General features: G+C 38.6%; 1 protein-coding gene across 1 annotated transcript in view; it reads left to right on the top strand.

The window, feature by feature from the left end:
• Nucleotides 1-1,049: 1,049 nt before the first annotated feature.
• The window catches only part of GEMIN8 (gem nuclear organelle associated protein 8), a 37,648-nt gene continuing 16,151 nt past the window's right edge, over nt 1,050-22,546 (top strand). Inside the window, exons 1-3 of the mRNA XM_063305101.1 lie at nt 1,050-1,081; nt 5,803-5,840; nt 17,323-17,755. Of these exons, the coding sequence (XP_063161171.1) occupies nt 5,838-5,840; nt 17,323-17,755 (436 nt within the window). The 5' untranslated portion in view covers nt 1,050-1,081; nt 5,803-5,837. The remainder of the gene's footprint in view (nt 1,082-5,802; nt 5,841-17,322; nt 17,756-22,546) is intronic.

The raw sequence follows: 22,546 nt of genomic DNA, 5'->3' as shown, positions 1-22,546 counted from the left end.
ATCAACATTTGCCTTTCAGATACATCAACATTTGCTTTTCAGATATGCCTACAATAAAACATGCATCCAATTAGTTTTCCCTTAATATTTGGATTTATTTATTGCCAAACATGTCTTCAGATATATCCATGATGAAGAGTCCAGTTCCACTCAAAGATTACTTCTGGGAGGGCCGGGACAGTTTGCAGCAACTTCACATGGTTGACTCATGTTCAGTTTAAAACAAGCAATCTAGGAACTTTTTCACATTCAGAAGTAAAATGAAAAAGATGGTCATTTAAAGATGAGGCAGGATGACAGAGTACTTTCTATGCCATATGGTAAAATACTGTGAGAGACAGTTTGGTGTAGTGGTTAAGGTACCAGACTAGAAACTGGGTACCAGACTAGAAATGAAGAGACTTGAGTTCTAGTCTCACCTTAGGCACAAAACCAGCTGGGTGACCTTGAGCCCGTCACTCTCTCTCAGCCCTAGGAAGAAGGCAATGGATTGAAAAGGAAAAACAAAATGAAATACTGTTGGATCTTTTAAGACCTCTCATTAAAGCAGGAGAGACAGAAAGCTAGTCTGTTTACATGGTTGTGTTCCCTAAACAGGAATAAACTGAATTAATAATGTTAACAGTTGTCCCTGAAAGCAGCATCTGGTAAGGAAGAATTTTCACTCCTTCTCCATCCAATTCGTCCTCTTTGTCTTCCGATAAAATAAAAGAATATTCCCCGAAGCACTAAGCATACTCAATCCTCATTCTGCTGCTTCGAGGGAATGTCGCTTTTGATTCTTCCCAAAAGTTTTTCAAACTTTCACAGCCTTGCACCTGCCTTTACTCCCCATTCAGTGTAAATGTTCCTAGGTTAGCTATATCTCAGGATTCCGTTCCGGAGAATGAGTTTCCGTATACGAACTTCTGAAGAAAACCATTTTTTGGCGGCGTTGGTCGCCTGGAACCAGGAGATGGCGCCATCGCCCCGCAAACGTGTTTGCTTCCTAATCGCAGCGGGGACCTCCTCTTCCTCTTCCGAGCCTACAGGACGGAAGAGCAGAGGCGGCGTGGTTCTAATTGGGCGTCGTGTGGACAAAGTACGTGCGCAGTTGTTTCTGCCCGGGTTTTTCTTTCCTAATGGCGAAAAGAGGGGAGAGGGGGGGTGGAAAAGCAAGGGGAACAACCTTCCGTTGCAGGAATGTTCAGCGTAGCCTCTCTCAATTCAGTGCCCTCCGGTTGTCTCGTAATGCAATTCCCATCATGTGCGGCCCAGCCTGGCACGGCTGTTTACAACGTGTCTGGAAGGCACCGGATTAAGACGGCCGCAGCGGTCCTTCGAGGGAACAGTGAGGAGAAAGCAGAGGGCAAATTTTCCCTAAGCTGAATCGGTTCTGCCTGAATAGTTTAGGAAGGTTGCATTAGAAAAGCTGCGACTCTTTCTAAAAGAAAAAACGAGTTTTCGCTCAATGCGCGGCTCATCCTTGTGAATCCTTTGGCTTGATCGGTGTTTATTTCTCTTGCCTAAAGAGATAAACTGGACCCACACTAATTTATTGACACGGACTTTTGGAGAGACACAAGGCGCTAGGATGTGAGGCTGCCACTGAACAGGCTTCTGAATAAAATTGCAAGGAGTGTTACAGGGTTTGTTTTAACTAATTTGGCACTCCGAATGTTTTGGGAATTCCAGTCCATATGCATCTAAAGGATTCTAGCTGAGGGCTGAAAAGGGTCTTTACACTGCCTAAATTACAGTCTTACTAGCTTCTCCATACATACATACATACATACATACATACATACATATGGTGGTTTGCTATTGCCTCCTTCCCAGGGCTGAAAGAGAGTGTCTGGCCCAAGGTCTCCCAGCTGGCTTCATGCCTAAGGTGGGACTAGAACTCACAGCCTCCTGGTTTCTAACCCAGTGCCTTAACCACTAGACCAAACTGGCTCTTCTCTAATATAAGGGTATCCAGTTACATGAATATATGCATGGATTTTTCATAATATATAACACATTGCATGGTTGCAAATTTTTAAATTGCTGTATTTGGAATGATGGCTCTCTTCCTTTGGGGTGATTTAGTCCAGGGCTGAGTGACCCATAGCCCTACAGCCGCACATTTCTGTTTAGTGACTCTTGCGTATCTCTTCAAAAGACAATGGTATGATCAATCAGCAGCATGATTTCCTAATGTTCTGGGGTATATGAAACCATAGTTTACAAACCCCAGTGCAAAGTATCTAGAAGGAATAAATAGTGAATCCTAGGCCCATCTGCATATATGTGATATGTCCAATCCCATTTTGTATCACTGTCTGCCTCCTGTAGAATTTACCCGTCACATGCATTATATTGACTCCTGGCAACCAAACCATATCCCACTTCTGGTCTAGGCTGTGAAACAAAGCGAGTCATTTTGGTATAGTAAGTTTTATTGTCACCCCATGTCCACATATAACCCTAAAGACCCTCAGAGGCCTCCAAACATTGTTCTAGAGTTGTAATTTTTAATGTGATAGAATGAAAAGAATATAAAAATATGACTGGAGTGTGGTCTTATTAACCATAAGCAGGAAAATACTTTTATTCCAAAATAGGGAGATTTTTGATTTGCTTCATTATTACCCCAAATGGAACTTGAAGGTTCCTTACATTGTTAAAAAATATTGTTTAATAATGATCGGTGCACTTCCACTGCTGCATCTGATTGTTGAAATATCTCAATTGACAATCCATCAGTTCCTGGAGCCTTGTTTTTCACCAATGCCTTCAGTGCAGCTTGAACTTCTTCCTTCAGTATTGATGGTTCTTGATCATTTTCTACCTCCTTAAATAGCTGAACATCAATTAACTCTTTTTTATACAGTGATTCTGTATATTCCTTCCATCTTCTCTTAATGCTACCCATGTCATTTAATGTATTGCCCATAGAATCTTTAAGGCTAGCAACTCGGGGCTTGAATTTTCTCTTCAGCTCTTTCAGCTTGAGAAATGCTGATCATGTTCTTCCTCTTTGGTTTTCTAACTCTAAGTCTTTGCATATGTCATCATAATATTTTTCCTTATCTTTTTGAACTGCCCTTTGAAATTTTATATTTAGCTCTCTTATTTCATTCTTTTTTCCATTAGCTTTAGCTACTCGACATTTAAAAGCAAGTTCCAGAGTCTCATCTGACATCCATTTGGATCTTTTCTTTCTTTCCTGCCTTTTTAATGATCTTTCACTTTCTTCGCATATTAGGTTCTTCATGTCTTCCCACAACTCTTCTGGTCTTCGGTCATCAGTGTTTAGTGCATCAAATCTATTTTTCAGGTGATCTCTAAATTCAGGTGGGATGTTTTCTAGGTCATACTTTGGCACTCTTGGACTTGTTTTAATTTTCTTCAGCTTCAGCTTGAACTTGCACATGAGCAACTGATGATCTGTCCTGCAGTCAGCCCCTGGCTTTGTCTTAACTGATAACATTGAGCTTTTCCATCGTCTCCTTCCACACATGTAATCAATTTGATTTCTGTGTAATCCATCTGGCGAGGTCCATGTATATAGTCGTCGATTGTGTTGTTGGAAAAAAGTGTTCCAAATAAATAAATCATTGGTCTTACAAAATTCTACCATGTGACCTCCAGCGTCGTTTCTATCACCAAGGCCATATTTTCCAACTATTTATACTTCTATAGTTCCAACTTTTGTGTTCCAGTCTCCAGTAATTAACAGAGCATCTTGATTGCAAGTTCGATCAATTTCAGATTGCAGCATTTCGTAGAAGTTTTCACTTCCTTCATCTTCAGCATTCATGGTTAGTGCATAAATTTGAATAATAGTAGTATTAACTGGTCTTCCTTTTTGGCATATAGATATTAGTCTATCACTGGAGGCATTGTACTTTAGAATTGATCTTGAAATATTCTTCTTAATGATGAATGCCATGCCATTCCTCTTCAATTTTTCATTCCCAGCATAGTATACCATATGACTGTCAGAATCAAAGTGACCAATGCCAGTCCACATCAGCTCACTAATACCTAAGATTCGATCTTTAGGCATTCCATTTCATTCTTGACAACTTCCAATTTTCCTTGATTCATACTTTGTACATTCTATGTCCCAATTATTATTGGACATTTGTAGCTGTTACGTCTCATTTTGAGTCGTGCCACGTCAGCAAATGAAGGTCCCGGCGGCTTTACTCCCTCCACGTCATTAAGGTCAGCTCTACTCTGAGAAGGCAACTCTTCCCCAGTAGCATATTGAGTGCCTTCTGACCAGAGGGGCTCATCTTCCAGCACTATATTGCAAAACATTCTGTTGTAATCCATCGGGTTTTTATTGGCACATTTTCTGGAGTAGATTGCCGGGCCTTGCTCCCTAGTCTGTTCTTTGTCTGTCGGTCTGTCAGTTTGTCGTACTGTGGTAGCTTGTGTGTTGCTCTGATGCTGGAAGCTCTGCCACCATAGTTTCCACTATGCCACCAGTAGTTCTACTACCAAAAGTGTCACCCATGGTGGACAGGTTTCAGCAGAGCTTCCAGACAGACTTTTTTTGTGTAGGATAGTGAAATGTGAGATCTTTCCCCATATGAATAGTCTGCCTGTAAGTAGCAATCAAGCAAATAACAAGCAATTGCTCTCAGCTGTACAGTTGTATTAGCTGGCCCTCTGTGCTGTCTTGTGGTCACTTCATCACTTGCATTTCAGATGAATGGAGGTCATTCTGGTAGCGCTCATCTTTCACTTAAAACTACAATGCTTGGAAGTGAAAAATTCCTGCTACAAAAAGAAATTTGAAGTTCTTTGAAGTTCCAGGTTTTACCCAAGACAGCCTTAACTGCATGCTCTTTCATTATTTACTTATTTTTATAGTGCAAGTGAAGTGTAATATTGATGGAACTGAATACTTGCTTCTTGAAGGCATCTGCCAATGGAAACTTGTCTTTCTTTAGGATCTGTGTTCGGCTTCTATTGTGTGGGGGGGTTTTTTTGCATCTGCTCACTACTGGCAATGTTGTTCAGACATGCCTCTGACATAAGGATGTTTTGAACTTTGAGATATTCAAAATGACTGCCACCATAAAATGGCTGTTCTGTTGGCTGTTTATGAGACAGATTACTTTTACAGAATGGGTGGATTGTTCTTTTAGCAGCACGGTTTACTTGAGAAGGAAAGGGTCAGAGAATATTCCAAAGGGCAATGGTTGAAGTCACAAAAAGCAATCCTATTTTAATATTGACCTGTGAGGAAAAGCATGTTTACATCATATTTTGCAAAATCGCAGATAAGCTTTTTGGGCAGTAAGCACCCAAAGTTTAGACAGTATTTTTTTTTCTGGGAGAACTGGGGGAATTGGATATCAGCATTGCAATTCTATGCCTGTCATCAGAAGTAAACTCCACTAAGTTGAGTTGGATTTATTTTGAAGTAAATATGCTGAATGATTAACAGTAAGACTGAAGAAAATAACATGGAGAGTGGAATTTCACATAACATTATTTTGCCTCAACACTGCAAAACAACTGAAAAATATTTTGGTATGGGAGGTCTTGTCTAAGAAGATAATTTTATACCACTCATTAAAATCTTTGCCTCCTGAAAGCTAACACATCTTGCTTCACATGATAAAATTAGAAGGAATTAAATTCTCATTTAGTGAACAGAGATAAAAATACTTGATACTTTAACTTTAAATTAACTTGGGCTTTAAAAAATAAAATGCAACCATAAATTGAGTCTCTAGGAATTTACAGTAAATGGTTTCTGTTTAATTGCCTATCATTCTGTGTACTAAATATTGATTTTTACTTTCTTTTGTCCTTTAGTTCGCAGTTACCAGTGGTACATGTATTGATAGACAATGGTAAGATTTGTTTCCTTATAATTGCTAATGCATTTTATTTGTTTCATGTTAGTAGATACAGATATTTGGATTTATTTATGTATTTATTCCAGTTGAGTTGCATTTTGGAGTCACTTAACGTCCATTTGAATTATAATTCAGGATGTATGTATGTTATCATGTATGGGTAACAGTGTCAAAGACCCTTATAATAAAAAAAGAGGAAAGAATGCAGAGTAGTTTACTAAAAGTTGCCCACTACTCACTCTTGCACTTGATATCACAACCAAACATCTTGCCTTTCAGTGCAAGTACTGCTATTAGTAGAGAGTGATGGCAACTTCAAGCAGCAGATGCTGGGAACTGAATGTAGAATCAAAGGGTTGGAGAACGTAATTGTGCATCCTATACTGTCTTTTCTAAAATCTCCTTTCAGGCAGATTTTGAATATGGAAATGGTGTGTATTTTATTCTTTCTCAGGAAGTTGTGCCCTGAAATTAGAAGAAACAAAGCAATAGCCTATTAGGTAAGCAGTTTCAAGAGAGAGGGATGAAAATATTAGGTAAGAACATAAATCTAAGTGGAGCTGGTAATCATCACAGAAGGCAGTTTTAATGAAAAAGTTTGTATTTTAGCTCCAATGAGGTACACTAGGAATATGTATGTATGTGTATCTGTGTGTATGTAATCCATGCACTCTTCATTGAAGATTATGGATCAACTTCTATCTAGAACACCCTATTCTAGTTTTGTTGGTAGGTAGATGTTTTTCAACTTCCGAGTCTAGTCTCGTAGCTGGCTTCTATACCTGAGGAAGGAGGAAAACCTGGGCTTCCTTACTCCTAGTCCAGCATCTTAATCTAGTTTAACTTATTCTGTCTACCTATAATTGTTCCAATAGCACCCTACCTGGCAACTGGCCTTTTGCACTTCATACATGGTGCTACAGATGTCTGTATGGTGCTATGGGTGTCTATGCAGAATGTGCGATTGGGAAAAGTAGACAGCTAATGATGATGTTTCAATGAGTTTTATTAATGGAGAAGCTTATTGTTTTAAGATGTATGCCAATATCACTTACAGTGACCATCTATCATTTATGAGGAGACATTCCTTCCAATATGGAGGAAAGAGCGTGAAACGAACAAGGCACTACAACCTTCCTGGAGGCCTGTTCTCCCAAGCCTGTAATGACCAAAACTGGCATTGCATTGCATCACTGTGTGTCAGTGTTACCCATTCAGAACTTCTTACATTTGAATAACAGGCTTTCTGGGAGTTCTACTCACATTCAGGAAATCTGCAGAATGACATATTCAGTCTGTTCATAATCAATCGCTGGAACAGAAGTTAAATAAAATGGTGTTTTGATTGTTATAAATGAGTGGCATTCTTTCTTGTGTGCATCTGCATACACACAAACATTTTATGCTTATATACTCCTTTCCAACATGGTACTTTCAATATTTCCTAACCTGAAGCTTTCACCTTGTTCTCCTTGTAGTAATAAAATTTGTAGTCTGACACATCTCAGAACACTAGACTCAAGAGGCTCTTCCAAGCATAGGCTCACAAGTAACATCGTTGTAATGATCTTTCATATTCATGGTTGTAGTCATTTGACAAAATATCCCTTGTAGTTTCTGTAGAAATATATAGTATAATTTCTTTAAAGTTTAGAAAAGCCATTATGTTCCCCATAATCATCCTCTGTGTGTGTATGCCTTTAAGTAAATTTTTGACTCCTGGCAACTGCCTGGACTAGTCCCTGAAGTTTTCTTGGCAAGGCTTTTCAGAAGTGATTTGTCATTGCCTCCTTCCTAGGGCTGAGACAAAATGACTGGCCCAAGGTCACCCAGCTGGCTTTGTGCCTAAGGTGGGACTAGAACTTATGGTCTCCCAGTTTCTAGCCTGGTGCCTTAACCACTAAACCAGACTGGCTCCATAATCATCCTAGACGTACCAAAAACAGTTCATTCAAATAGCTTTGTAACTTCTCATGCTTTCCTCCTTTTAAATGTTTAAAATACTCAGATTTTTAAAACATTCTATTTAAACTAGAGGTTTTCCTGGGTCACTTCTACTTTTCTTTCTCTCTAAAAGTAGATTGGCTTTGCATCGGAATCACAGTTCTAACCACTTGATACAATCCTTTGTGTCCCTCTTTGAAATTAACAAGAACTTTGCAAATCAGCCAGCTGTATTCCTTTTTCCCTGAAATAAGCTTGAGAAACAACTTATATTAATATTTTGGACTTGAGCAAAAAATGTAACTGATTTCCTTTATAGGAGGTGTCAGTTTTTTACTGGTTCAACATACAAATAACAGAGCTTTTTTTATGCCAAAGTACAGACAGTTACACATTCTCAGCTCTAAAAGGCTTTCCTGGGTCCTAGCAGAAACGTCAGCATATGCAATCCTAGGATAACCATTCCCAACTTATGTGTTATAAAGAGGTTAGAATAAAATAACGTACATGTGCCCTGAAGCTGGGGCGGTGGAAGTTTACATCTGAAGGACACTAAGTTGAAGAAGTCTAAGTTAGGATCTCAGGTAGAGGGTCAGACTAATGGATTTTTTTAAATGCAGGCATTGGATTCTGGCATTTCCATCCAGAAGATAGTACACTAAATATATACTTGAATTCTGAGTTTTTGAGATTGAGTTTTTTTATGTCTTTGCCCTTTTTTTCATTTAAGTAGAAACTTAACTGTAGAAAATAACTGCCAAAGACCTTCATGAGGAGAAAAAGCTGTATACAAATAAGCTAATCTTTGGAGCAATTTGTTCTTGTCCTTGCAAACTGTGTCTTCAAAAGGCTATTGTGTAGCCGGGGGCGATTAAAATAATGGGAATGTTGCCATTAACTTCAACGGCACAGAGACTGAATCCATTGTCAAGTCTCCTCCCCCTCTCCCAAAATAAAGCTTTTCAGAGAGGTTTAAGAGTGGAGGGGAGACTTGTATTCAAATATGTCTGACACAAAACAGTATGTCCTACTGGTCCCTGGGAACCAGAAAGTGAAACTAGCCATAAACAAAAGGAGATTGACCTCTTAAGATTCATTGTTAAAACTGAATAGCAAGAATAAATACAATTAGGCTTCTGGAATTCAGTTATTCTTATAGTTTAGGCTAAAATATCACTTTTAGAAATCAATCTTGTCAACTTCTGGGATTTGGTGAGCAAGACATGTATTCATGATATGGAAAGTTAGTTGATTGTATTGTGTTTAACCTTTTTTCACATTGAAATAAGAATAGATTTTTCACTCTTAACAGTGAAATAGAAGATTCTATAGTGCTGAATGAGATGCAAATATCTTGACTCAATTTATAGTGGCTTTTACATAATGGAGGACTAAGATACTTTTGGGCATCCGTGTACACATGCATGTGACCTGGGCTTTCTGAACAAGCACTTGTCATATTTTTTCCTCAAAGAATAGGGGAAGTAAACAGAAACAGATATTCATGTGGAAGCCCCAGGTCCTACATACTACATCAACTAGAGAAGCCCTAGAAGATAGCTGAATTCAGCAGCCTTATATTTCAACAGCTTTATATATAGCTTTTGCCTGCTGTTGCTTTGCTATTTCACTATCCTTTTTTGGTATAAGAAATTGGAGCATTCTCCAGAGTATTCACTAATGAAACATTTATCACTATATGGACTGTCTTGGTTACTGCATGTACCACTTAATGGAGCTTTAGATAGTCTAAGATCCTCAGATATTTTAAACTTGAATGAAGCTATAATCATGATGACCATCTGGTCTGCACAAGCACTTGCAGTAAATGTAAATTGTCCTTATCTCACATCCATCTTCTCTGTTTTTTTCTCTATTTGACATTCAGTTAGATGCTTGCCATGCTAGTGGTAACAAAATAGCACAGACATGCTGCCTTTCTTTTTATGAGTATGTTCTTTTGGCATTTTCTTTAGATCTTGTTCAGATATCTTGGCTTAAAATGTCCATACTATCCTAGAACAAAGACATCCAAACTACAAGATTTTTGAACTGCCAGGGACAAAGACTATACTAGTGTTATTGTTCAGGTGGGTCCTATCCTGAGTTAAGGAAGATACCTACTTCCATTAATTGGATTACAGATATTTCCCAGATATGTATGAAGATAGTGCTTATCTGAGTGCAAGACTTCATCCTATTAAACACCAAAGGAAATCTTTGAATAGGCCAGTTCAGTATTCTGGGAGAAAAATAGCCCAACCTAAATCACTATTGCTTTATTAACAGATCAACCCCTGCCCCCCTCTCTGCCTTATCATGGTGGTTGTGGGATGAGCAAGCAATGCTGGGAGTGTATGCCAATAGTATATTATCTCAGCAGGGTAACCCAAGGCATGAAGGTCACCCCAGCTGCCCAGCTAAAGCAAACAAGCACCTATAATGGGCAGTGGTGATATTGGCAGATGCTGGAGAGAGATTAACAGTTCAGTGGCATAATATCATACCGTGCAGAAGAAGGTAAATGGTAAACTACTGCTGTATTTTACCAAGAAAACGACATGGACAGAAAATAGAAATGGATTGACTATATTGTCTCAGTCGATTGGCCCCGCAGGTTGCATGGCATTTAACATAATGTGAGAAAGATCAGAGGATCTTTCAGAGTACTAATGGTGTTTACAATGTAGCTAAATTAAAGCTTTCAGTATGTCTAGTTGCTGATGTTGCCATGCAGGAAAAGAAAATCCAAACCTGCAAAGATAGGATTACGGTGGGAACCTGGAACATAAGAAGCATGTACATGGGAAAGCTCAACACAGTGAAAGATAAACTGAATCGACTGCACGCTGGCATTGAAATGGACTGTTATTGGACAATTTCAGTTGGACAATTATACTGTTTATTACTCAGGTTATGGAAAACAAGACCAGCATTGCTTTCATATTGAGGAAGGGTATAGTAAGAACTGTGCTTGGTTACAATGTAATCAATGACCAAATAATATCATTTAAACTTCGTGGACAACTCTTTGATGTGATGATTATCCAAGTTTGTGCTCCAACCACTGATACAGAAGAAGAGATTGGTGAGTTCTATGATCAAGTTCAATTTGAAATAACAAAATATGGCAAGCAAGTTTTGCGCTTTATAGTTGAAGACTGGAATTCCAGAGTTGGAAATATTAAGAAGGAAAATGTGGTTGGACTGTATAGTCTAGGAAACCAAATGAAGTAGGGGAATGGCTTATCAGTTTTTGCCAAACCAATTATTTCTTCATTGCCAACACAGTCTTCCAGCAGTCAAACCCGATGCATATGCATACACACACACACACACACATCACCAGATGGAGTACATAGAAATAACATTGACTATATTATTGGTAGAAGGAAGTTGAAGAGCTGAAGTTGTAACAGCAAAGATCTGGCCATTGGCTGACTGTGGAAGTGATCACAAATTGTTCATGTGCATGTTCCTAGTTAAGTCTCAGCCCCACTAGATAGATCAGACCATGAAATCAATTCCACAGGAAGGCTACAATGTTTCAGCCCCTTTTGCCTAGGTTCTTGCATATTTCACTCAAGGTCATCATCCTTACTCTCTACATTAAGCTAAAGGGTAAGAAGAAAGCCAACCAGTTTCAGTGATACGGTCTTGAGCAAGAAGAACATCAGGAATTGTTGTGAAGTCCCGATGTTCATGTTCAGTGATTGGCAATCAGATGAGTTATGGAATGAACTAAGAGAAGTTGTCAAGGGCAAATGTGAAAAGAGATTGCCAAATAAAAAGAGACTGCCAAAGATCAAGAAACAGCAGAAAGCCAACTGGATGTCAGAACAAACCGTGGAAACTGCCAACAAGAGAAGAGACGTCAAAGCCAAGAAAGACAATTTCTCAAGAAGGAATTTAATGAAGAATTTCAGAGAACTGTTGGAAGAGACAAAAAACAGTATTACAACATCTATAACAACATCAGTAAAGAAGATGGAAACAGACATGGAAAAACAAGGAAGGTCTTCCCAAAGACCTCTGAATTCAGAAGGAGGTTTCGTCCTCAAATTGGCATGCCAAAGGACCCCAATGGACAGATTATAGCTGATTTTAAAAAGACCAAACAAGGATGGAAGGAGTAAACTGAAATTCTGTATAGTAGAGATATCAACATCCAAGAATAAACTTGAGTGCTTTCAAGAGATTGTGTCTACAATGAAAGCTTAATAAAATGGTATGTTTGTTTTGGCAAATAGTGGCATTGCTCTACTTTGGCATTTTAAAAAAATTCTTTGCAAATTACTAAATGTGAAATATCCATATTCAATTCAGGAGACAGTGATAAAGCCAGCAATATTAGAAGCCTGCAGAGAAATTCTTGGAGATGAAAAATAGAACTCTTAATATTCCACTCAAATGATAAGATTTCAATAAGGCATTATGCTGAAAACGTGTTATGATATTGAAGCACAGCTTATTGCTCAGCTGACAGATCAACAGATATTTCGAACAGTGATGTTTTAATAGAATTTATTCAGTGTTCCAGGGAGGAAAATGTGCTTGAGAATGTATTCATGGTTCACAGCAAGTCAACCGAAACAAAACACATAAAGATTTATCACTTTATTGATGAATATTTTTAAAAGAATAACCTTGATGGAAAAGTGTTATTTTTCTGGTGGTGCTGTTATAATGGCAAGCATATCCTCTAGGGCAGTACAAAAATTTATAAAATTGCAATAGCTGATTTGCAAGTTACACGCTATATGAGCCAACATGAAATGCTTGCAGATAAACAGGTGGTTCTTAAACAGAGTTGTATGATTGCATAAGCAATTGTTTATCAAAATGCCGATGTACTAAACAGACAAATATTCAAAATATTAATATGTGCTCTGTGTACCTACAAGCCTGTTGCTACATACCACAGTGAGATAGCAGTTGTGTGATAAGATGCTATCCAGGGTCTTCAAGCTGAGAAGAGAAATTTCTAGGTTGAAAAGAAAGAAATCCAAGCTCCCAAGGTTGTTCAATAATACCAAATGTATTTTTTAACCAGTATATATGGTAGACATACTGGAGCTCCTTAATGAACTGAATTTGCAAGATCAAATTTATAAGGTCCATTAATTTTATCCTTGTACCGTATTATTAAGATAGAAGCTTTTAAAAGTAAGTTAGTTCTTTGAAGAAAAGGGTTATTGAGGGAATATTTGATATGTTTCATTGCTTTGCAGATGTAACAGGGAATAATACATTTGACAATTCATATATTGTACAGTTCGATTAAGATCATCAAGATTTTTAATGCATATTTTCCATATGCAGTCTGAGTGCTAGATATATTCATTCATGTTAATAATGAAACAAATAAGCTGCTCTACCATGTCAACTAGAAAAAGGAAAGACAACTCTTTCAACTCAAAGTCAGTCTTTGAAACATCTAGAAGAATTGAGATGCTGGTGGTAAAATGCAACAACAGCAAATAAGCTTGAATTAATATTGTGACTGTCCTCATGGATGATCAATGCAGATGTAAGCTTACCTGCTCCATTTCCATGCACATCTAGTCTCTACTCTCCTATGAACATACTCCAGACCTAACCAGCTTTCAACAGATTTCTTTAGTATACCAATATACGGAAAGAACATAGCCTCTAAGGAATGTCATGCTACTCTGACTCAGTTCCCAAGTAGGGGTAGATTCTGCAAGGGATTAAAGGAAATAAAAATTGCTAGGTGTGCGGCAATTGTGCAGAGATGATAATGTGTACCAGTTTCAGCACGTGGCAGCACCTGGTTAATCTTGTGCCTAGAAGCTAAGTGGGGACGAGCCTTATTAGCACTTGAATAAAGGACTGCCACAGAATACTAGGGATGTAGGCTAGACTGATAAATATTTTTTTAAACAAAAAAGCTATGAAAAAGGCGATGCAAACCACTTCCTTATGGCTGCCAAGAGAACTGTGTTTGTGTCCACTTGGTAGTCAAATTGTGGGTGTCTTACCTTTTCTTTACCACCTAGAAAGACACTTATTAATACTATAGAATTTGAATGATATGTTGTACTATCTATGGATTTTAGTCTCCTTTAAATAATTGCCAATAATTAGGCAATTCTCTATTACCACAATAGAGCTGTAGGTAGTTTAAGTGTTCCAAGCATTCTCATCAAGTTCAAATCCCAGTTCCTTTCCTCATATTTGTTTAAGACTTTTGGGAGAGTCAACTGCATTTGATGATGTTTCTGTAATATTAAAGAAGCTTTTTCTATTATAAATGGTGGATATATAGTATAGTTCAAAGACTGCTATAAATCTCAATTCTTAAGAAGAAGTTATTACATTTCTCTTACTTGAGACCAAGTTGGAATATAGGACCAATTCTTCTGTAGAATACATTTAGCAGATAGAAAGAGGCTTCCCATTGAATCTCTAATCCTATAAACTCTATTATTTGTCATAACAACCAAATTTTCTTTGCAACCAGCTATTTTTAGTTGATTATTCACCTTTTTGGTTTTGGCTTTCACCTCTAACAAATACTGAATTTAATATTAGACTGTAATGAACAGTTTTGTGGCCTGGTTGTATTCAAGAAGATTCTGTACCTAACTTAAATGCTGGATGCATTTTAGGTAGAATAACCCTAAATTTCTGTTTCTAAACTTCTTTTTAAAGAAGATCTAACTACAATAAAACCTAAATTTAATGGACCAGTCAAGTGGAGGGGTGTCCATTTATCTTAATGCCTGTCAAATCCTAATTTACATGGTTTACACCAATACTCACTCTTTGGGTAATTGCATAATTCATGCAAATAGTATATGGCAGTAAACCCTTGATTTAATGGATGATCCAAACAAATAATGTGTTCATTGTTTTGAAAATCCACTAAACTGAGGTCCACTCAACCAAGGATTTACTGTAACATAAAGGAACATCTGAAACAAAAACCTGGGGAATTCTCTCTTGACTACTTGTAGGCAATTCATTCAACTTCCTATGCAAAGTAGTTGACAGAAATGGAGAGAGGAGATGCAAAATCTAGCAATCTTTGATGAGTAAGTTACAGTTGCCACAACCCACAAAATAAGGCTGCTTCACAACTGCTAAATGTGCTTTTCAGACACTGGATGCATGATCCCCATGCCATATACTAAGGGTGAGGACTATGAGGCTTGATTACATGGCTTAGAATAGAATTCCAAATATCTGTTAGATTAGAATTCCTTGTTTTAGCTGAAAATCTTGGGTTGGGATACTTCTGACTCCCTTTGCCTTTTGGACAAAATATAGAATCTGGACTTGTAAAGCAACAGAACTTCATCTTTTAAACAGATTAATATACTGATGCGATTAATGTAATATTCCTCTAATTATACCATTCTGTTTTCATCTCTATTCTTTTTTCATCCTCAAGTTATCTCCAGCCTACCATCCTCCTTCCTTTCTTCCTTTGTATATTTTGGAACTGAAGAAATTTCAGATATCTGGTGAACTGGTAGAGTCTGCTATTTTTGACAGCCCTAATATTGAGATAAAAAGCTATTATAGACACATAAGTATATGTAGGAGCAGCAAGAATGTACTCCATGATTTTATTGGTTGCATTTGACATTCCTGATTATCACTATTGGAATGTCCCTAGTTGCATCCAATTTCAGATGGATGTTTATTTAATGATACATATTTAAAAATTAGGCTGAATAATAGCTTTGGGATAGGATAGGACAAGACAGGATATTGTTTGTGTGTTTCTTATTCTCTTACGTTTTGTGTATACAGTTGTAATAGAAATTATTCAACTCCCATTGCAAATCAGGTTGATAGTCAAAATGTACGGACTTTTAGCTGTTTGCAATGAACAAATCAAACAAAAGCAATTGAAATAGCTCAACACAGCGAATGCTTCAAGTGGTGTCTCCAAAGGCAACTGAAAATGCAACTTATAATGACTTCTCCAGTCTCAACATTATTCAACCCCCTGAATAGAATCCGTCACAACAACACACATACAGTATGCAAAACAGGTGTTGTCTCAAGCACACCCAATGCAACTAATCAAGGGCTTCATTGGGTGAAGCTTGAACTGGTACACATGAAATACCTGAATTGGCTAGGGGTTTGTTGAGTGTCACGTTTGACTGCATGTTAGAAATACAGTATGGCTAAGTCAAAAGAATGGTCCAAAACGGTAAGAGAAGAGATCATCGCCCTTCACAAACAAGGAACAGGATACAAAAAGATAGTGAAGGCACTGAATGTTCCTAGAGACACCGTTGGAAGCATAGTTCACAAGTTCAAAGTTAAAGGAACAGTGGTTACACTACCTGGAGAGGGCAGAAAAAGGAAGCTGTCAGTGGCTGCAGCCAGATTCCTGAGAAGGCAGGGGGAGAGAAACCCTCAAGTGACTGCAAAGGACCTACAGCAAGACTTGGTGGCAACAGGCACTGAGGTTTCAGCAAGCACAGTAAGCCGCGTACTAAACACAGAAGGTTCTCATGCCAGGACTCCAGGACGTACACCACTACTGATCCAAAAGCACAAGAAAAGTTGGCTCCAATATGCTCAAAATCATATAAATAAGTCACAGAAGTTTTGGGATTCTGTTCTGTGGAGCAATGAAACAAAGCTGGAACTTTTCGGCCTGATGGATCAGCGGTATGTCTGGAGGAGGAAGAATGAAGCATACGCTGAAAAGAACACTCTGCCTACAGTTAAGCATGGTGGTGGCTCTGCGATGCTCTGGGGCTGCTTTGCATCCTCTGGGACTGGAAACCTGCAGTGTGTGGACAGCAAGACGAATTCATTGAAGTATCAGGAAATCCTAGGAGAAAACGTCATGCCATCTGTAAGGAAGCTGAAGCTTGGGCGTCACTGGACCTTCCAACAGGACAATGATCCCAAGCATACCTCATATTCCACTAAGGCTTGGATGCAGAAGTAGTCCTGGAAGATTCTACAGTGGCCATCATAGTCACCTGACTTGAACCTCATAGAAAATCTCTGGTGGGACTTGAAGAAGGTGGTTGCAGCATGCAAACCCAAGAATATTACTGAACTGGAGACCAATGCTCATCAGGAATGGGCTACGATTCCTCAGGAACGCTGCCAGAAGCTGGTGTCTGGCTATGCATCTCATTTGCAGCAGGTTATAACAGCAAAAGGGTGCTCTACTAAGTACTGAAGATGCTTGCCATGAAGGGGTTGAATAATTTTGAGACTGGGGAAGTCATGATGAGTTGCATTTTCAGTTGACTTTCGGGACACCATTTGGAGCATTTGTTGTGTTGAGCTATTTCAATTGCTTTTGTTTGATTTGTCCACTGCAAACAGCTGAAAGTCTGTACATTTTGACAATCAACTTGATTTGCAATGGGGGTTGAATAATTTCGATTACAACTGTAATAAAGTAATATGCTATGTTATGCCATGCTACAGCAGGTATGTTTTCTAGATAAATTGAGACCCTTAAAAAACGTTATTTATAGAGTTAGATCTTACACTGCTAAACTTTCTTTGTCCACTTTTTTAGGCAAATTTGTTATGTCAAGACATAGGACCATGGTATTTTCAAAAAATGTATGCAAGATATTGGAAACATTACAATGAAGCTATGGAGTGGATGTATAGACATAAAAACGCTTATAGGAAAGCCATGGAATCATTATATAATCCATCATTTCATCCTTCCAAACAACATCAGCGTTATTCTGACTGGGATGAAGGTGTTCCATGGAGAACTGGTCCATCTTGCTTCTCCATCTCAGACAGCAAACCAAGCTATCCTCCAAGGCCTCAGGATGGCCTGCATTATGTCAGAAGGAGGAGAGCAGCAGAGAGAGATTCTGAAACAGATTCAGAATCTGAAGGTGAAGAGGACATAGAGTGTGACCTCAGCAACATGGAAATCACAGAAGAGCTCCGTAACTATTTTGAGCAGACTGAGCGACACCGGGAAGAACTACGTGAGTGTGTTCCCTTCTCTTATTCTTCACATCAGTTTATTTTTATATTGCTTATCCCTTCTTTTTACGTCCACATGTGGATTCCATCTGTTGTCTAGGGAGCTCAGCCTGGAAATCTTGCAGATAGGATTTTCATTGTTAGCTCTTCACAAATCGGTGATCAGTAAGCTCTGGGAATGGTAAGTTACACTCAAAGTGTCAGTATCTCCAGACAAAATTGCAAAGTGTTTTTTTCCAGCTGCTTTGGAATGAAAGAAGATAAGAAAGTGGTGGTGGTTTACCTGAGCCACTTAGCTTAGGCAATAAATACCTTTCACTGTCGCTGAGCAACCAGTACAGTTCTAATAGCTGATTTAGGCTAGTGATTATCAGTATTAGTTCATATTAGTTCATAATCAGCAATGGTTCCTTGCAGGAGAAAAGAGCCTGTGATATAAAAGGTTTAGGAGATTTTAAGCTTTTCTTCTCAGAGGTTGACTGTTTCCAAGAAAAAAAAAAGATAAAATCTTATGTAATAGACAAAGCAAGCTTCAAGGTTTAGCTGTTCATGATCAGGTCAGGTTTAGCTATTCTTAACCAAGTCAGAAAAGCAAAACTGGGATTTCTCCACACCTCCCCTTCATTTTCTCATGCATGTTTCATTCGGAAGCTGATGAGAGAAATAATACTTTGCAGTTTTGTGTAGGTTGGTCTTAAAATTCTCTTAGATTGTATGAAATCAAAGATAATACCCAACTTTTAATATTTTTTTTATAAAGTGCCAAGTTGATACATTGATTTTTCAACTATATCCATAAGGCATAGTATAAATCCATTTACATACTGTGATTGTCACCTACTAAATGTGTTGATAATTTGGATCCCAAATGTTTTGGTAAAATAGCATTTAACCAAGCTACCTTTTCTCCTGACCACTTCTTTTGAGCATGTATCATAATAAAGAAGAACTGGCCAGGAGCCTTTTCTGGAAATGAATCTCATATTGGTTGTGTTACCACTGGAAATCCTTTACTTTACTTTAGCTCTTTGAAGTGTCAGGGGAATTTCAAGCCTAGTTAGAATCTGAGTATATATAACCAAATATTTGTGAAGTGAAAGGTCCCCTGTGCAAGCACCGAGTCATGTCTGACCCTTTGTGGGGATGCCGCTTTCGTGTTTTCTTGGCAGACTATAGTGGGGTGGTTTGCCATTGCCCTTCCCAGTTCTTGCCTTCCCCAGCAAGCTGGGTGCTCATTTTACCGACCTCGGAAGGATGGAAGGCTGAGTTGACCTGAGCCGGCTACCCGAGAGAGAATCCAGCTTCCACTGAGATCGAACCCGGGTCGTGGGGAGAGTTTCAGTTGCACTGTTAATATGGGATTTGTAAACCTACTGCTAAAAGTGTGTTCTGCTTTTTGTGGATTTGGCTGCCATGGCAAGAGAAATAGTCTGCATGGCAATTTTATAGTTTGTCCTTCAAAACAACATGTTGGAACTTAAAAAAGCACCCTTTTCTGTGGCCTGAGCCTTACGCTCTGAAATTTGTGCACAGAGAATACTTCTCTTTAAAATTAATACCAACTTGATATTTTTACATTTTAAATAACAGATTATTAAAGTGGTCCAGAGGAAATTCCTAGTTGCATTGCTGAAGCCTGGAGGAAAGCCATGAGTAGCATATCATACAGATCAGCCATTTACTTTCTCTTTACTTGATTTCATCCAGCAGTGCAGATTTCAATGCATCTTTATCCTTCAAGCGCTTGTAATGCAGTACAGGAAATCCCCCCCCCCCAAATAATAGAACTTTTAGTTTGAGGAGAAAAGGTTTTACACAAATTAAAAGCATCTTCTTTCCTGTGTAATCCTTTTATTTAAAATGACTTGGATTTGAAAGAGCTTTTATAGCTTTCTCTTTGATTGGCTCAATACACAGACTAAATGAAATTATTTCTCCCTTGTGAGTTTTATACTGAGGCACTCACAAACTATAGCTCCTGTGTTCTAGAATAGCATAACTTCTCACTCAGCAAGAATCTCAACTGCTATGGTACTTAATAAGAATAAAAACAGATTGGGAGGGAGCATCTATCTATCTTTCCAATTCTGTTATAATTTGGGAAGGCTACCACCACCTGGCTACCCTGTGGAATCTGGCAATGCAGAAGAGATGCATTTAATTTCACAGAGCTATTGATTTTGCAGATGACTGTTCTAAGCTGAACAAATTTCAGGATAGAATTTGATTAAGCTAAATGCTGTTATCACATTACTTCATTACTTCATTTCATCATTCATCCTCTGCAGAAAACCCTTGGAGTGTATAAGATGAAGAAGCTGCACATCATTTTCATTAAATGTCAGCAGATTATCTGCCTTTAATAAGTTCTGCATTAAAGTCTGTAGTTGTGTGAATCTGGCTGGCTTTTTTAATCTAGGGACTATGCTGGGGGAAAGTGGGCTGGAGAGTCATCAGATCTTTTATTTATTTATTTACACACACACCCTCCTTACTCCTATGACTATATGACGATGGTTCTCTCTATGTGCATGTCCTTTTGGCTTCTTTATCAAATCCTCAATCCAAATTTCTAAAAATTCCCCAGGGAACAAGACAGCTTCTCTTGCCTGCTCATGCTTTTAAATCCAGAATTCAGAGACTTTTATTGGTTGATAGCATACCACAGTGTAATCATTTAAAAGATCTGAGCTTCTTGTCTTGTGAAATGGGGAGACAAATGGTTTGTGGATATAAAGTAAATATCTCCTCCCCACTTGGTGGAATATTGTCATTTGACCGAATATGTGAGAGCTTAAAGCTGGATAGAGGAAGAGGCCACACAAACAGCCCTGCTTCTTACTCTCACCAACTTTCATGTAGTCAGATGGAAAGTCTGAAAGTGAGTGTCCTCAATTGACTTGAAGGTGAATGTAACTCTCAGTGCACATAAAACAGGCTCCCAGTTCACATGGAGAGCGATGCTTGTATTCAAATACAAGTAAAGCTTCTCTTCAGCTGAATGCATGGAGGTCAAAGGAAAAAAGGGACAGGCCAACATTTGTACCCTGTTCTTATCCAGTCAGTGTGTGCAAAGGACCAGGCTTGCCTAGAATAGCTCCTTTGTTGTTGAGCTTTAGAATTGATTCCAAACCCTCCGTGGCTGATGATAATGGGTCTGGACCCCAGATGAAGAGCAGCTGCCACAGGCATCAATGTCTGACCAAAATGACTGTCCAGGCTCTGTCAAAGACATAGTGGAGAGGCTCTCAGAACTCTCTAAGCCCACTGACAGCTGTGGAAAAAAAGTAAATGTAATCCTAGACTGCATCAACAGAAGTATAGTTCTTTTCTGTTCTACGCTGGCCAAACAGCCTCTGGAATATTGCATCCAGTGCCACATTTTATTTATTTATTTATTACTCATATTTAGCCACCGCCCATCTCCCCCAGAAGAGGGGCTCTGGGCGGTTTACAATAAAAAGACATGGACAAGTTGGAATATGTCTAGAAGAAATCAACCATGATGATATGGGGTCCTGGAAGAATAAATGTATAAGAACAATTGGAGGCACTGGATATGTTTAGCCTGAAGACTATGAGGAGGTATAATAAATGTCTTCAGAGAAAGAAGGACTGTCAAATAGAAGGTGTGGCAGTCCTGTTCAGTATTCTTCCAAAAACAGTGGACTTAGATTACAGATAGAATTGTAGATTTCATTGCAGACCTAATTGCAGATTTATTTGGACATGGGGAATAGAATTATAACAAGGAGGTCTATTCAGCAGTGGAACAGGCTTTCTTAAGAGAGGGCAGACTCTTCTTTGCTGGAGGCTGGATGGCCATCTGCAGAGATACTGTAGTAGCGCATTCCTGCACTTGGACAGGAGGTTGTACTAGATATTCTCCAAAGTTTCCTTCCAATCCTTCCATTCCAGGACTCCATGTAGTATTCATATTCTGTCCAGCATGAACCATTGCATTTCAAAATAACACCTGAAATAGGGGTGAAAGACCAACCACCACCTAAATATTTTTGTGCCAGACTTCAGACCCTCAGTATCCTGCCCAGTCAAGAACCAGAAATGCGCCTGGGCTGATTATACTGCCTATACACCGTGTAAAATCTTGTCTGTGGTGAAGCAGTATGTGCTGCAACATGCAGTACAGACTGATCCATTTTCACTGTATTAATTTGAATTATGACTTGTTACCTTCCTTCCCTCCTGCTTTCTCCCCTCATCCCAGGATCTGCTTCAGATTTGACAGTCTTTAGGTTTTTCTGCACTTGTACTTTACTTCTGGCAACATGGACTGAAACAACTCACTTTGAAAGTTAAGAATATTTCTCGAAAGCTGGCAGTTCTTGAAACTCTGTCCTGTTTTAACATTTCAATAAGGATGAGATCACTTCCCCCTGCTCCTGCCTGTAGACCCACCCTCCCCATCTTTTATTTCCATTCCTCTTAAGTGCCCTCTCTTTGTAATTCATGTCACGTGCCAGGTTCCCAAATGGCCCCACGCTAGCTGTGTGAACAGTGCATAGCTCAACATTTATAATATGCCAAATTGGTAGCCTCATTGTACAATAGACAGTTATGACCCTCAGGTAAAGCAAGCACAATGGTTTGGTTCTTATTCTCTCCAAGCCAACAAAATATTGTAAAGAAGTAACATAAGGAGTTCAGGATTCTGCCTAAATAAGAATAAATCTCTGAAAGCAAAGCAGAACAAAACAAAACAAATCTCTCTGTGTTTTTGTACGTACTGTACGTAGGTGTCTGTATGCATTGAAAAATCACAGGAGAAGCCA

The sequence above is a fragment of the Candoia aspera genome, chromosome 5 (assembly GCF_035149785.1).
Source record: "Candoia aspera isolate rCanAsp1 chromosome 5, rCanAsp1.hap2, whole genome shotgun sequence".
NCBI lineage: Eukaryota > Metazoa > Chordata > Lepidosauria > Squamata > Boidae > Candoia > Candoia aspera.
Note: the sequence above shows the minus strand (reverse complement) of the source record. Positions and strands in the feature narration are given on the sequence as shown.